Below are 15,682 nucleotides of genomic sequence, written 5' to 3' on the forward strand. Positions count from 1 at the left end.
GCAGTGAAAGCCACTGCTGTTTTTGTCCGAACTGCTCTAATGGTCTTCAGCCTGGTCGGCCTGCCTCCGTTCTTACACCCCTGGGGTCTGTTCTCCGTACAGGAGCTAGTGATCCTTTTCAACTGTTAGTCAGGTTTTGTCACTCCCCTATTCAAACCCCTCTTGTGCAAAAAAAAGCCAAAAAGCAAAACTGGAAAAAAAACAAAACAAAACAAAGATCAAAAACCTCTCGTGCAGCTCGGTCCAATAGCATGTTCTAGAATGTGGAACTGTTCTAGGTCTGCACTCCGCTGCATGGTGGTCGCCTTGTGGCTACTGAACCCTTGCAATGCAGCTAATGAGCCTGAGAAACCAAATTTTTAATTTAATTTATTTTAAGTAATTTTAAGTTAGCGTTAAACAGCACACGTTGGTATTGCTGTGTGTTAGGGAGTGTGGCTCCCGTGGCTCCCATGGTGCCTGGAGTAGAATCCAGAGACCTTGAGCCTTCCAGGCCCACACTATCTGGACTGTGGCCACCTGCCCGAAGCGTTTTCTCCTCTTCTTGGCCCCAGCCACGCCGGAGCCCCGTCTGTTCCTGGAGCTCGCCTGGCCTGTTTGCACCTGTGGGCTTGGCACTTGCCATCCTCTCTGGATGTTTGAACGGCTTCCTCCTGTGTTTCTTTCCATCTCGGTCCACACGTCACCTTGGAGGGGACTTCCCTGACCCTCTGTATCTCAAGTTTCCCTCCCAAGGGACACTGACCTTCCTCGTCCCAGGCTTTGTTTCTCTCCATAGTGTTTATCACCTCTGGACATTAATGTTGACGCAGCAACCATCAGTCATCCTGAGCTGAGTGCAAGCTCTGCACCTGGTTCACAGGAACCTTCTCTTTGCCTTGCTGTCTAGTAGGTACTCTGTGAGCAAACAAGTAAAATGGGAAAGAAAGGAATCAGTCAGAACTTATCCCCTTGACCATTGATTGATTGGTTTTCTTCTCTTTTAAAGTGACGCTTAGTAAGTGTGAATCTTCACAGCATAAAAATTGGCACTTATGCTCCATGGGCTGTATATTTGCAAAAAGATTTTATACGTTAGAAGCTCTTTCCCCTATTCATTTCTCTTTGGCTCTGCCTCTTAAAATTACTACTATTTCAAAGAAGTAAATTTAAGCCAAGTGCCCTGTTTTAGAACGAGGGGGATCTGCTCAGCAGATTTGCAACGTTTGGTAAGAGATCTTTTAGTTAGATGCCAAAGCTGACACAGGGTGGTGACTTCCCTGTGAAGATTTGATTTTGATGTTAGATTGGGTTTTTTTTGTTTTTCTTCCACTAAAATGTTGGGCTGACTTCCAGTAAATAAAATTTTACCTTGGTCTCTGAGCCCTGTAGGGGGTGCCATAGTGCTTTTAAATCTTTGGTGTATCTGGTGATACATGGTTATGCCGGCCTGAGGATCTGGAAGAATGAATGGTGGAACCTTCAAAAGGGGCTTTCTCTCAATTCAGGTTCATCAAGAAACACTTGACTTTTATGAAGTGCTGTGCTTTTCTGTTTTAAGAAATATATTCTGGTTTTTACTTTATTTTTTCAAGCCTACATGGTAAATAAAATTTACCATTTCATGCTGTTTAAGGCTTAAGTTTTGACTTTTCTAACTGAATTTCCCTCCTAAAGAATTTTTGAGCCCATGTGTGCATGTCACCCCGGAGAAGATTTTTAAAAAATGAAAACAAAAACCCTGCCCACAAGGAACTTCGGAGCTAAATGCAAATACATAGGCAGCAATAATATATGTTAATGCGGAAACGTTCAAAGGTGAGAGGGAGAAGTGCCTGCCAGTGAAGAACTCAGGCAAGGCTTTTTGAGCTAGGTGACAACTGAGATGGGCCTTTAATCACCCAAGAATAAAAGGCTAAGATTTGGGGGTCTGACACACGAGCCCAGTAGGGAGCACACAGCCACGCCTGGGATCTGTCTTCTCTTGGTCTCCTCCCAGCCTCCTCTACGGCTGCCGCTGTTGAACGGGCTGGGGCTGTCCCTGCTCAGGGTCTCAGCTCTGTCCAGCAGTTGGGCGCCTGGGAATACAGAGAGAACGGAGATGCTGAGAGCCGGTCTCCTCAGGGCACATGGTCTAGGCGCTGCGTGAACACCGTGGGTCAGGTGTGTGGCCTGCGCCGAGGATTCGCGGAGGCAGTTTCTCTGGTTTTGTACCAGTGATGTGTTCTCATTCCAGCTTTGGTCCTCACTGGAGCTGCGACACACATCCCACAGAGAGTAGCTGGAGCCCCCTTGTCTTGCTTCAGCTATCAGGCTGAATTTTATACAGCAACCAGGTAGAAACTGATTTAGAATCCAGACAGACCTAATTCTAAAAATAGGAATCAGTAGAAAGGTAGACAACTGGAATTACAGCTAAATCGGTGGAGGGGAGCTGTAAAAATTGTGAATTTTTCAATGGGCAGTAATGGTATGTGATTTATAATGATAAAATTAACATGTCTTGTTTTTTTCCACCTTTAGCCCTTGGAGACTCGTCTTATTTCAGAGACCACATCTGTTTGCAAACCAGAGCAAGTGGCCAAACAAATTGTTAAAGATGCCATAGTAAGTGAAATTCCTGTTCCCTTTAGGAATAGTTACAGTACTGTATTTCTGAAAAGATACTTGTCCCAGGGCTTATTTCGAAGCATAAGTTGCTGGGGGTTTTGTGGTGAGCTAAGATTGACCGTATCTAATACTATTCTGTACTTGTCTTCCCTTACTGATTCCATCTTAATTAGTGGGTCCTGGAAGCTGATGATAGGTCTTAATCTTAGGAAGAGTTTGATCAGTCTGAGAACTTCGGTTCTGGAAAGGAAGGTGAGACTCAGCTGCGGTGTGTGAACAGCACGCTCCGTTTACTGTGTACGGCCCGCTGCCTCTTTCTTCTGTAGGACTTTCAGTTTTAGATTATGTTAGGTGTCTTATTGCCAGACTTGTGGATTAAGAATTTTTCTTTTACCTTCCTGTTTCCCACTGTCATTTTCCCAAATGTTTACTAATAAGAAAGTGGCACCAGCCTACTGGGCCATCATCCTGTTAACTCAGCTAAGGTGCTTCCAGGCTGGGTTTATTCAGAGTCATAAATGGTATTTTTAGAAACCAGGTGCTCTCCTGTAGGACAGCATGTGCGCCACAAGCTTCGTGGGAATGTTCCTATTAAGGCACGTGCAGAAGGATATCCATGTGTGGGGGATGCCTGTAAACCCCAGGCCCACCCTGAATGCAGGGAATTTGGGGGCGACTGGGATGAGAGGGGTCAGCAGGCTGTGTGGCGGCCTTGGAGGAACGTCCGTGCCGTTGCACGTTCAGGCCGAACTGAGCAGAGTACAGGGAACATTGAAGGCTGTTCACATATCTACAGACGCTGGAAGAACTTTGCCCTGATTGTGTTCAAAGGCATAGAAAGATGGCACCAGAGGATTGGGCGGACTTTGTTTTTCCTGCTTATCTCAAGTCAAAAGCAAACACTCCGTGTCTTTCATGATCCGAAGCAGCTCTTTGTATTTGGGCAGGATTCATGTAATCTGCAGGTTCGCACGCTTTTTCACCTCTTGACCACTTTCCACTGGAAAGTTGTTGAGAACCCCGGAGGACTTTTGTTTCCACGAGCTATGCTTATTAATATGTGCTGTGTCAGAAATTGAAACTGTATCATTTAAGAAATATGTTTCCATTTGTTCATTTGAAATAGCAATGAGAAACCTATTGTATTTCAAGGAAATAGGTATTTTTTTCCTTTTTGAACATTGGAGCTAGTCTTTCTTTTTATTTATTTATTTATTTATTTAAATTGAAGCACTGTCAGTTACAATGTGTCAGTTCCTGGTGTGCAGCACAGTGTCCCAGTCATGCATGCACGTACGTATATTCATTGTCATATTCTTTTTCATTAAAGGTTATTATAGGATATCGAATATAGTCCCCTGTGCTATACAGAAGAAATTTGTTTTTTTAAATCTGTTTTTATATACAGTGGTTAACATTTTTACAACAGAAATTATTTTTCAAAAACAAAATTTAGCGAGAAGGGTGGCGTTGTTTCACGTTTCATCGTCTCTTTAATGTCTGTGTTAATAGAAGGCGGCTGGATTCTCATAGCTGCCTGTGCATCTTGTCTGTTGTAATATGTTATTTTGAAAGAAGGATATAAAGAAAATCTGACCTTCCTGAGATATATAGTTGGAGAAGGGAGGAATATTTTAGAGGCTTTTCAGAGAATTGTGGACTTTTTTCTTTTTGGATATGAAACATAAGCTTGGATAATAGTCATTTCTGAAAGGTTAGTTGCAGTGTGAAATTCAAAACTCTATCAATGAGCTTTTTGTCTTCTGCTACATGGAAGTCCATTGGTCTGTCTTGCACTTTGAATGTTTTGTACCCATTCATGGTTTTGTGACATTATGCATTAGTCATTTGGAAACTATGAGTTCACTGAGTTACACAAAAAATTAGATTCATTAATATCACTGCTGATCTTACCATGGAAGTCTTTATGTGTTGGGAAGCTGACCTTCTCCAAATGGCACATACACATTTTCACAATTCTTAATTTTCCTTTGAAAGCTGAGAGTTGAACATTGACTACAAAAGCTGCCAATTTCCCTTGAGGCAACAGGGTCTCTTCATTCATTTTCTGCGAAGTGTCTTCCAAATACCCACGCCTGACAACCACAGGTTGTCCGCGGTTCTTGCGTGTAAGAATGGTGTCCCGCAGAAAAGGCAGGACCTTCCCTGAGTAAACGGTTGGGGGACGGCTCTTCTTCAAGACACTGTCCCCTTCCAAGTGGTTCACGTGGCAGGACGGAGTGCTTGGTGCCTGCTTTTCTTTTTGTCATGCAGAGTATTAAGGGGTTGAGATGGAACAAAACGATTAATTTTACTGTGTTATTAAGGGTGTTTTTAAGCAAAACTGACATTAAAATTAAAAAATTTTTTAAATTTCTGTTTTCTTTGTGATTTTATTTATCACTGCAAGTGTGCATGGCAGTGGAGAGGTGCCAGTACCATGACCCGTGCTAATGTTAACACTGCAGTTTTGCCTGTCAGTGTAAATGTCACTGGCTGAAAAGGCACTTAATATCTTAGTGTCATCATGACAATCATTCTATCCCCATGGACCCACTGAAAGGGTCTCAGGACACTTAGCATCTGTGGACTCACATTTTGAGAAGTGCCCAGCCAGCCATCCCAGCCCGTCGGCCAAGGCCACATTGTCCCCAAGCTCCGGCGTGTGCTGTACCCTCTTCTCCCACCTGAAGTGAACGGACACGCTTCATTGTTTCTGATGTGTTGAGTTGATTCCTTTCCCTGTTCCTACTACTGCCTCTTTCTTTTCTCTTCCTTCTGTTTTAGCAAGGAAATTTTAACAGCTCCATCGGCTCTGATGGGTACATGCTCTCGTCCCTGACCTGTGGAATGGCTCCGGTGACTTCCATCACAGAAGGGCTCCAGCAGGTGAGCTATGCCTGGGCTGTCAGACTGATGGACACAGACAGATGACAAGCGTCTCTCATTGAACCTCGATGAAAGACGGCTAAAGGAAGACATGGTAGCTTATCTGAGGATGTGAAGAGTTTTCACTGAAGCATCAACTGTTTTCTTCCTCTACCAGGGATAAGTAAATAGGAATTAGGTTAATGATGTAACTTGAGGAATTCTGTGCTGGGCATTGCGGATGTGGAGGTAAAACGCCGTCTCTGCCGTTGGGGTGTTAATCTGGGTTCCCCTCTAGGGTACATGCTGCCCTGATCCCTGCCACTTTGTTTCTCAGTTTGGGATCAGTTATTAGCTTCTGCTTGGAAGGGTGAGGATGTGGCTCTCCTTTGACACCTTCCCTTCCTGCTCCACCCTCCGCTTCTCCATCCCTCCCTCCCTTTTTAGTTACATTGTGGCGTTGGTTAGATCTGTCTTTGAAGTAGCCGTTATGATGGCTGTTTAAATGCTCTTCACAGCTGAGCTATGTAATGCACTAATTTTCCTTTCTTGTACAACCTTTTGTTTCCCCTGGAACTATCGTTGGCCTTTTTCTGTGTATTATCAATAATGACTGTCTTTGTCTCATCTCAGAAATATCAGATACTCCGTCCGTTTCACCTTCTGGAAGGAATTCCTCTTGGAGCCTTCTGACCACCAGGGTCTGGCTGCCCCTGAGTCTGGTGCATAGCTGAACCCAGCCTCCCCTTCACGTCCTCCTGGGGGACCCCTGTGTCTCTCCTTGGTATTGGGTCCCCCGCCTCCTGTATCACAAGACACTACCCTCCTCTGTTGATCCCTCTCTTTGACTGGTTACCTCTTCTAGTAGCTTCCTGAAAAAAAAAAGGGTGCTTGGGAGGCAAATTTTTTGAGGCCTTGTATATTTGAAAATATTTCTCTTTGCAGTTTTGTGCCTTTTAAAAGTTGCATTTATAGGCGCTTAGTGAGAAAGAGTGGAAGTGAATGGATGTGGTTCATTGCCGTCTTAACCCTGAAACTAATTGCCTTTTCTCATTCGGGTGTCTTCCCAGTTACGGAGGGAGCTGGCAGAGGCAGGCACCGTGTCTGTCTCCCCGCAGTGTCCTCAGAGCCCAGCAGCGGGTCTGCCTTGTGTGATCAGAACATACATCTTAAACCGAAAAGCCTTGATTGTGTGTAGTTTGGATACTGACGATGCCGCAGCGGCTCTTCCCCACCTTTGAGAACCCCAGGGCCACCAAGAATCCCTGTTTTCTTCTTTGTGTAACTTGCATATATTAATTGGACCAATATTTTGTTGTTGCCCATCTGGCGGGCCCCGCGCTGTCCAGGGGCACAGCGTGGGCAGCTTCTGTTCTGTGTTCTGCTGGCACTTCCAGTTTTCGTTCTGCTTCCTTGTCCTTGGAGCAGATCGGAAGTTGTGTCCTAGAAGCTATTGATCATCCTAAAAGCCCTTGAAGCAAACGATTGTATTGGACTGTTGGATGAGCTCAGAGGTCTGCTTGTCTTGCAGGTGGTCACCATGGGCCTTTTCCGCACCATCGCTTTGTTCTACCTGGGAAGTTTCGACAGTATCATCCGTCGCTGCATGATGCAGAGAGCGAGATCTGAGGTTGCGGACAAAACTGCCTAATTCTTACCCCTTGGAAAAAGACTGTCTCTACATAATTTGACCAGCTTGCTGCTAAATGGGACGCAGTTTGGGGCCTGCAGACACCTATGTCTTGCTTTTGAATCTGTGAGATTGGACCAGTGCTCTTCAGAAACCTGGCTGCAAGCAACAGGTTGGAGGTTCCACTCCAGACATTATTATTAATACTATGCAAAATGGAGCAGGGGACCACCTGATTCTCCAAGGGGGAGAGGTGATGGTAAGGAAACAGGATTCCAGAGTGATCACTGACCTTTTTTTCTATTTATTCTTTCTTTCCCGATAGAGGTCCGGTCCAGAAATGTACCTTCTGAGGACTCTTAACCTTCCATGGAAAGCAGTTTTATGGGTTTCTTTTTCTTTTCCTTTTTTTCTTTTTAACTTGGTGTGTTTTATTCCGGGTGCGTTTCACACATTGCCACTGTGTCTGGATGCATAATAATGTCTCCGACTCACTCTGTGGCTGGGGGACCCTCGTGGCTTCTCTCTCTTTGATCCCCTTAAACTACAAGGGGGGCTGGGAGAGGGCAGTGCAGTGGGACGAAGGAGATAAATATTTTCCAGTAGGAAAAAATCATGCTTTCTTGTCTTCTTTAGACTCGAATGCTTAAGGCACTTTTTATTTTTCATTCACGGAGAAAGACAGTGTCCTATAATGTTTTCTGAAGAGAAGTAGAATCTTAGGAGCTTAAAAGTTTACAGTTTCCTCAATAGCCATGAAGATCTGAAGCTCACCCATTCCATCGCAGTGTCTTATTCTTGCTGTGTCTTTCCTTTCCAATTTTGCTTATACTGATATAATATTTTTGTAAAAACAGAAGAAAAGAGAAGACCAATTTTTTGACTTGACTTTTTAAATTAATTGATGAATTTATTAAAGCAAATGAAAAAATTAGAAAGTGTGACCTTCTCCTGTAGCATATATGTAGCTCTTAAGAAAGGCTAATGATGGCATATTTAAGTTCTATTTGTTAAGAAAAAAAGATGTAGGGTGACAAGGCTGGTGGTGAAAAGACTTGCATTTGAAATAAGATGATCACCCCGTTCTTTCTGTGACCCTCCCGCTGGCCCTGAGAACATCCACTTTGTACCCCATATTCAGAAAGCCCAGTTATCACTCTCACAACGTAGCCCTGGACATCCTGGTGCCCCGAGTGTTGTTTCCAGATGACAGGCTTTGTTGTTCACCGGTGGATTCCTGCAGTAAGTGCCTCTGATGAGTTATAACCACCCCTACGTCAGCTGCTTCAGTCTGGCGCTGTGCGTGTTCCTCCGACTTGGGGACAGCCACTTTCATGATAATGCTGTGTTCCCTCCCTCGTGCACACACAGTGAGCATATACAATACCACATGCCAGTCCATTTTGGTGAGAAAAGACCACTGCTATTGAAGAAGAAACTTTTTTTTAATTGTTTAAAAAAAAAACTACAAAAGATTAAAGACCTAAAAAGTATTGCAAGCCTTTTTTTTTGCTCTTGAGTTTTTGAGCCTCTTGACTTTAAAATGACTTAGTCTTTAAACAAGAAAAATGTCTCATGGCTTTAATCCATGGCGTCTTTTTAAAAGACGAGAGTGGCATACTTTCAAACACCGACAAAGACAGAAGAAACGATTATTTAATATATTAGTTGCTTGGGATGACTTCATTGCAGTTTATGGCGGTGGGCTGAACCTGTTTTGTTTTTCTTGACTCTCAGTCTTAGGGAGCCATCGTCCCCAAACTCCGTTGAGTCGTGTTGGGCAGCCTCTGACAGGGAGTGATGGCTATATTTTCTTAATGATAGAAAACAGATACAAATTGATATCTGGATGTTTCTCAATTTTATTCTTTTCTCATAAATGTTTCTTGAATGTTGGCACCTTCTGCTGATGGTCTGTATTAAACTCTAGCCCAAGATGATGCCTCATTTAATAGGATTAACTATCTTGAAATCGCTATTTCAATGTCCGTTCTCAAGGTGCCCTCAGAGAGAGTACTGTCACCCCAGGTGACCTGCTGCCTGAGCAAATGTGAGAGCCCCTGTTCTACGGGGTATAGTATGATCCCCGACCCACTGGAAGCTCAGGCATGAGAGCAGATGTGTGGAGAGGACGGTGTCAGGGAAGGGGCTGTTTATCAGAGATGGCAAAGGTCTATAGTCCTGGAACCAAAAAACTTTGAAAACTGAGGTGTTTCTTTTTTCCTGCCTGAATTTGGTGCCATAATTCATTTGATAGCAAAACCTGACTTGAGCTGACATGAGATTATTATGTTTTTTATTTATGCCACTCCTTGGGCTGCTCATTAATTGTGTCTGAAGAAGTACCAATGGGTTTGATTACAGGGATTGCCCCAGACTCTGGAGATGTTTTGTAATATCCAGTGTGTGTCCCATATTACCTTCCCAAAATGCAAAAAGTGATGAATTCTGCAACCCATCTGGCCTGAAGGGTTTTGGACAAGGGATTGTAGACGCTTACGTAGCATCACGCAAGGATCTGACTTCGTCCAGAACCTGGAAATAACTATAAGGCAATTTCTATGTTTTATCTTTTTTGGCTCAATTCTTATACAACCCTTTTTTTTCACTGACTTGCTTTTTTTTGCTCAGGGGAAGAAAAGTAAGCCCTGAGTCAAATTGTTAGGGAAACTGTTGGCTTTTTTTAAAGGATCACATTGATTCAATACTTTCTGTTGTACCCAGAAGTGGGTAAGTCTTACCCATGGTAGAAGAAGTTTAATCATAATTCTGGGTGGGTTCTCTGTATGTGACCATAGCTTATTATGAGTTTCAGTTCTGAAGTGCCTGCCTCTGCCAGGTTGGGTTGTAGTGTTTTATTATAATGTATTTGTGAGTATATTTATTTTAAAATGTTTAACATTACTCAGCCATAGAAATTCCAAAATATGTTCAAGGACCCTTCATAACTGAAGAACATATAAAAAAAATTCTCACTTCTTTTTACAAAAACAAAGTCAGGAGGGTTGTTCTTTTCTATATCTTTTTTAAATTAAATTTTTATAGCTGAAAAAGAAGAAATTAAAAATGCTACTAGTGATGGCTCTTTTACATTAATACTTGTATATGTTTTGTTCTTAAGGTCTTTATTTGAATCTGTTCAACCATCCATTGTTGACTCTTGAAAGTGAAACTTTGAGAGACCATTTCTAGTATTTTGATGACAAAAGAATTTTGACGACAGTTGCTTCGATTCAAAGAATTGGGTGTCTTTGTCTTTCTAGAAGAAGGAAATACCATAATTTTTCCCCCAAATTATATCATCAACAGATTTAATTTTATCACATCATTTTCTAATTTAAACATGTCTTATTCACTTGAAGACACTTAAATGTTCATACTTTTTGACGTAAAATGTTTTGCGTCTTTCTCATTTCCTTAAACTATTAGTAACTCAGCTTTGAAAAATACCTACTAACCCTAACCGTCATAGTTTGGACTAAATCTTGTTTAGTTCGGAGCAGTGGTGGCAGATTTGGTATTTTGAAGAGGAGATAATAGCTATTATATTTTACACTTGCTTAATGTGACAACTCTAAGACATTTTTAAACTGATGAGAGTGCATATGGCTATTTTGATATATATTAGAACCTGTGTTTGCTACTTTAGAAGCTTTTGTGGCAGAATTGTAACCTAATTTTCGTATCTTGTATTTCTGAATCACAACAAGAAATAAATGGGGAACATGCTTTACAGATTTGAAAACTTATTTTTTAGAAATGTGCATTTTTAAGAGACACTTCAGCAAAACACAACCCTCTTTGATAATGTTATCCTAATCTTGCGTCTTAAACACTTGGCAAGTCTTGATTTTTATCAATTTTTGGGAAGTAATATTTTCGGAGTCAGTATGTGGTATTCTGGGCTCTTGTTTCAGATATGTTCTGTGTTTGTGTGACTCTGATGTGGGCTATATGAGTAAAGGGTAAGAAGTGTGGAGTTTCAGAAAATTTCTTAAGTCATTATGTTTCAGATACAAATAAATTGCTTTCCCATACTTTAAACTTTCATATTCCAACAGTGAAATATCTCCTAGACTCTGAAATGCATGGGAGACAGTTATAGGAAAGAACACGCCTTCATATTTCTCAGTCCTTAAATAGAACATTTTTGATCACATTGAGAAGAGATTCCTAGGATATCTTGATTGGCAAACTTAACCTTTTAATTTGAGCAGTTGATGTACATAAATGCATAGGATATCACCTCTGTAATTTTTATGTTTGGACCTTTAAAAACAAAAATATTTCTTGACTTCTGTTCCACTCCTGACTTTATACCCTCATTCAATATATGTTTACTGAGAGCCTGTGATGAGCTCGGTATCCAGGCACCAGGGATACAGTTTTGCAGAAACAATTTGTACCTCCCTCGTGGCGATTACATTTCTGGTTTACTTCTCCCCACTTCCTCACCCCTCTAAAGGCTCTTACAAGTCTTCCTGGAGAAAGAGGAACCACTCCCCATTCCTTCTTTGGGCCTCTGAATTTTATGCCACAGTTACTTGAATGTCAGGCACTATTCTAGGCTGGGAATGCACAAAGGAAAAATATGGCCCCTGCCTTCAAATAGTTTCTAATCTAGAGGCAAAAACAAATGTCAGAAATTACACTATGATCCAACAGTAACTATGGTTCAGTATGATAACGACCATTGAAAATGTAACCTGTGCCAGTCACTCTTATGAGTGCTTTACATTTAACTCATTTAAACCATACACTGACTGTACCAGTCATACCTTTCTATCCCTGAGTTATAAATGAGGGTACAGGCACAGAGAGGTTAAGTAACTGGGCCAAGGCTGCAGCAGCAATGTGATGAAACCAGGATCCAAACCAGTTTTCTGACTTTGAAGCTCTCAGCCTCTGCACAAAAACTCTTCTGGTGGCACAAGTGGGATCCTGGGACTGCCCAGGATAGCTGGAGACAGCCTCACGAAGGAGGAAGTTGTTGAGATAAGGCTGGAGGAATAAGTGTGAATTTGCCACAAGAAAGTTGGGTTCCCTTCAGGGAGACAAGCAGATGTGCAAAGGCAGAAGACGGAAGAGATCTCGGCATGTTCCAGAAAGCACACAGAGGTAACGTGGCTACAAGAAGTGAAAGTGGAAAGGTTGGTTGGGCGTCCAGGGCTAGGCTTGGGCCACATCATACCATGCACAGGAGTTGAGATTTCAGCCTCTGAAGAACTTTGGGCAGAAATATGAAATGGCTAGATTTTAGAAAGATATGGATCACCTTGAAGTTCAGGGGTTGCTAAGCCCTTGGGTCTTGGAATAAACAATTCTCATTAGTTTGAGGGAAAAAAATCATATTGGATACACATTGTTATGGGTTGAGTTGTGTGCCCTCAAAAGACATTGATGCCGGTACCTGTGGATGTGACCTTATTTGGAAATGGGGTTGTCATAGATATAACTAAGTTAAGATGAGGTTATTCCTAATCCAGTATAACTGGTGACCTCGTAAGAATAGGAAAGACGGAAACACCCAGGGAGGATGCCATGGGACAACAGTGGCATAGATTGAAGTGGTACAGTTGCAAGCCAAGGATTGTCAGCCACCACCAAAGGCTAGGAAGAGGAAAGGAAAGATTTATCCCTAGAGCCTTCCTAGGGACCTGTTCACACCTGTTGACACCTTGATTTTGGACTTTGAGCCTCCAGAACTGTGGGAGAATAAATTTCTGTTCTAAGCCATCCAGTTTGTGGTACTTTGCTACCGCAGCCCTAGATAACAAACATATTAACCTCGATTTTTCTAAATGTGTTCATCAGCAATTAATGTCTGGGAAACACTGTGCTCTGTGCTAAAGAGTATAAGAAAATAAAAGTTAGCCATTGCACATAAGAATGTAAATTCTCTGCCTGTTTCCCCTCAGCACTGAGGTGTTTCACGTCAATCCAACAAGAGCAGTAGGCATTTAAAAAGTGTAAGACAAGCTCCTAATCTCAGTTTACTCACTTTAAATGCCAAGTCACTAATTTGAAAGGAATAAATTGCCATAGGTGAGTTTATTGTGCTTTCCTTTGTAAACCAAAAGTAAACATTATTTGCTGGTTATCAAACTTGCACAACAGAATGATTTATCTGCACTTGTTGCCTAGTTTCAAAAGTTGTTAATCATTCTAAACATTTTTTGCAGTTTAAGACCCGCCTGAAATTAGCAAGTGGGTTTCTCAGGTAAACTGAGGCCTGTTGGTTTAGATTCGGACAAAGAGTTTCCTGATGAAGACAAGGATGGTTCGAGAGCAAACAGCGGATGACACAGATACAATCACTCTTACAGAAGAGCAGCTCTGGAACATAAATGAATCAGGAACAGTATTACTGTTAGTAATATTAATACTAATAGGGAATTGGTATTGTAGTAATAACATTATTATACAATGTTTGCCAACTAAGTATGCAAACCATCTTAAAGCATGTGGCCCTATTTAGCCTAAGAGTTTATAGTGTATAAGATACTTAGTTCAATTATATCTTAATAAAATTGGAAACAAAAGTGTAGAAGATATTTGAAATTGGTAATCAGTGTTTTGGATTGCTCATCTAGGCCTGTGAGATGTTATTTTTAAGCAGTTCCTTTTTTTATGCAGGCTGACAACTTGCTTTTACTCTCGCTAATCAGTTCATCTTGTTTATGGTTTTATTTGCACTTCAGTTTGCCTAAATGGTTTGGGGTCATGTTTTATAATTTTAACTCTTTCATCTTGCCTATTAGTTGTCAATTCCCTCTCAGTTAACAATGTCTTTGTAGCCTCATTTTAAATAAAAATTTTAATAGTTGGGAAGATTCATACATACCTATATTAAATATTAGTATGTTCAGATTAGAACATAATTATATTAGAATAATGTCCTTTTTGAATTTCATAAACTTTGGAACATTTATATTGGTGATGGATGAAAAGAACTTTCTGAATGATACTGTTAAATATCAACCAGTAGGTGGCGAAAACTGGCAATAAAAAGCTTTTTGTTTGCCAGACTGGAGAATAAAGAAGGAAAACATAGGCCTTTCAGATTCTTGATACAATCTCCATTCACTGCATCTTGTTCTTTTCTCTTCCTGGTGTCACCCTACTGCTAGAACCCAGCCAGGCAAAACTGGGAAAAGGACCATCCATTGGCTCTTAAAAGTGGAAGGCGTCTTGGGACGTGAAAAGCCTACATGTAGAAGGTCATTGGAAGGTCTCTAGATTCACACCTGGAACTCCTGACACAGACTAGTGGTCCCTCCGCCATCTCACCAATGCTCAGAGGCAGACAGTTAATCCACACACTTCTGGGGAATACCAGCCCTCAGCTTTAGGTGGACTCTAATAAACATGCAATCTGAATGGAGGAATTTTTTCACCCTTTTGATTGAAAGAGTATCCAGGACATTCATTCCCAGGGAATATACAGCCTTAGTCAAGGACTAATGCAGACCTGTCCTGAAAATACCTGGTTAACAGTCAAGTGTAGAAGACTCTGTAAAGTGAGGCTCTATAAAGTAAAGGAGGAATAAAGGAAGCTTTTCTTTCCCTGGGAATGGGGTATCGTTTACTTTTGGTTGCCCCCTTTGCAGAAGTACTCTCCTTTCCACCTCTGGCCTCTCATTTCCTCACTCACATGCTGGATCTCAGAACACTAAAGCTTTCAATTCCTCTTAAGTGATTTTGGAGGTTTAAGACAAGGTTCTGAGAAGATTCCTAAACCACGATGTGTGGCGTTAGCAGGGGTTTCTGCTAATTTCCGTGAGAACATATATCCCAGGCCAGTCTATACCCAGCATCTCTCTCCGGGCCAGCACACCACGACCATGGGTAAAAGGGCACTCTGGCACAGCCCTGGGAAGGCTGGAAGGACCACCTTCCTTCATTCTCTCTTGTCTGAGTAAGACAGTTGGACAGGCAGTCATTCCTATCTGCCAGAGGTTGGCACATTGGCTGATTGGCTTTGATAAGTGAAGAAATTAAAATAATTTGCTGTGCTTATTTTGCTAAGGAAGAAATGCTTTGATTTTAGACTAGGAATGAGACAAACTAAAGACAGTGTGAGAACGTTTTTGTGCACCCGGGCAGTACTCACTTCTCACGTTTCTGCGACCACAATAATCCAGTGTCCCTATCCGTTTGTACTTGAGCCCCGTTAGGTAAACAGCCATGCTATTAGTAAACATTTTTTTCTTTGCACTTTATTTGTCAAAGACTCTTAGAGATAAAAATAAACACATGCAACTGGTTTGCCCTCATGTTTTTCTCCTGGAGGCTACTCATGCTGATGAATTAAAAAAAAAAAAAACCAGCGTGTGCTGGTGTGTACTTACTAAGTGTGTAATACCTGGGTCTGTGTACGTATAGATAACTCGAGAAAGTGTGACCATCTGGGATTCGCTGCTAGGCGACCATGGAGGTCCTCAGAAACCCACCCACCCTGGGTTAGGGGCTGCCGGCCTGAAAGTTGCCCTATAGCCCCCCGCGGCGTCCAGCCCTAACCCAATGCCAAAATTGCTAGGAGCAGAGGAAAAATATTTACTTAACCACTTGAAAGCCCGTGGTATCCCCTACTGG

The 15,682-nt window shown here is 41.9% G+C and overlaps 1 protein-coding gene across 1 annotated transcript in view; it reads left to right on the top strand.

The window, feature by feature from the left end:
* Nucleotides 1-10,820, top strand: part of KDSR (3-ketodihydrosphingosine reductase) — a 35,209-nt gene extending 24,389 nt beyond the window's left edge. The window contains exons 8-10 of the mRNA XM_072952074.1: nt 2,503-2,586; nt 5,377-5,478; nt 6,989-10,820. Coding sequence (XP_072808175.1) covers nt 2,503-2,586; nt 5,377-5,478; nt 6,989-7,108 — 306 coding nt within the window. The 3' untranslated portion in view covers nt 7,109-10,820. The remainder of the gene's footprint in view (nt 1-2,502; nt 2,587-5,376; nt 5,479-6,988) is intronic.
* The last annotated feature ends 4,862 nt before the right edge of the window (nt 10,821-15,682 follow it).

This window comes from Vicugna pacos, chromosome 30, assembly GCF_048564905.1.
Source record: "Vicugna pacos chromosome 30, VicPac4, whole genome shotgun sequence".
NCBI lineage: Eukaryota > Metazoa > Chordata > Mammalia > Artiodactyla > Camelidae > Vicugna > Vicugna pacos.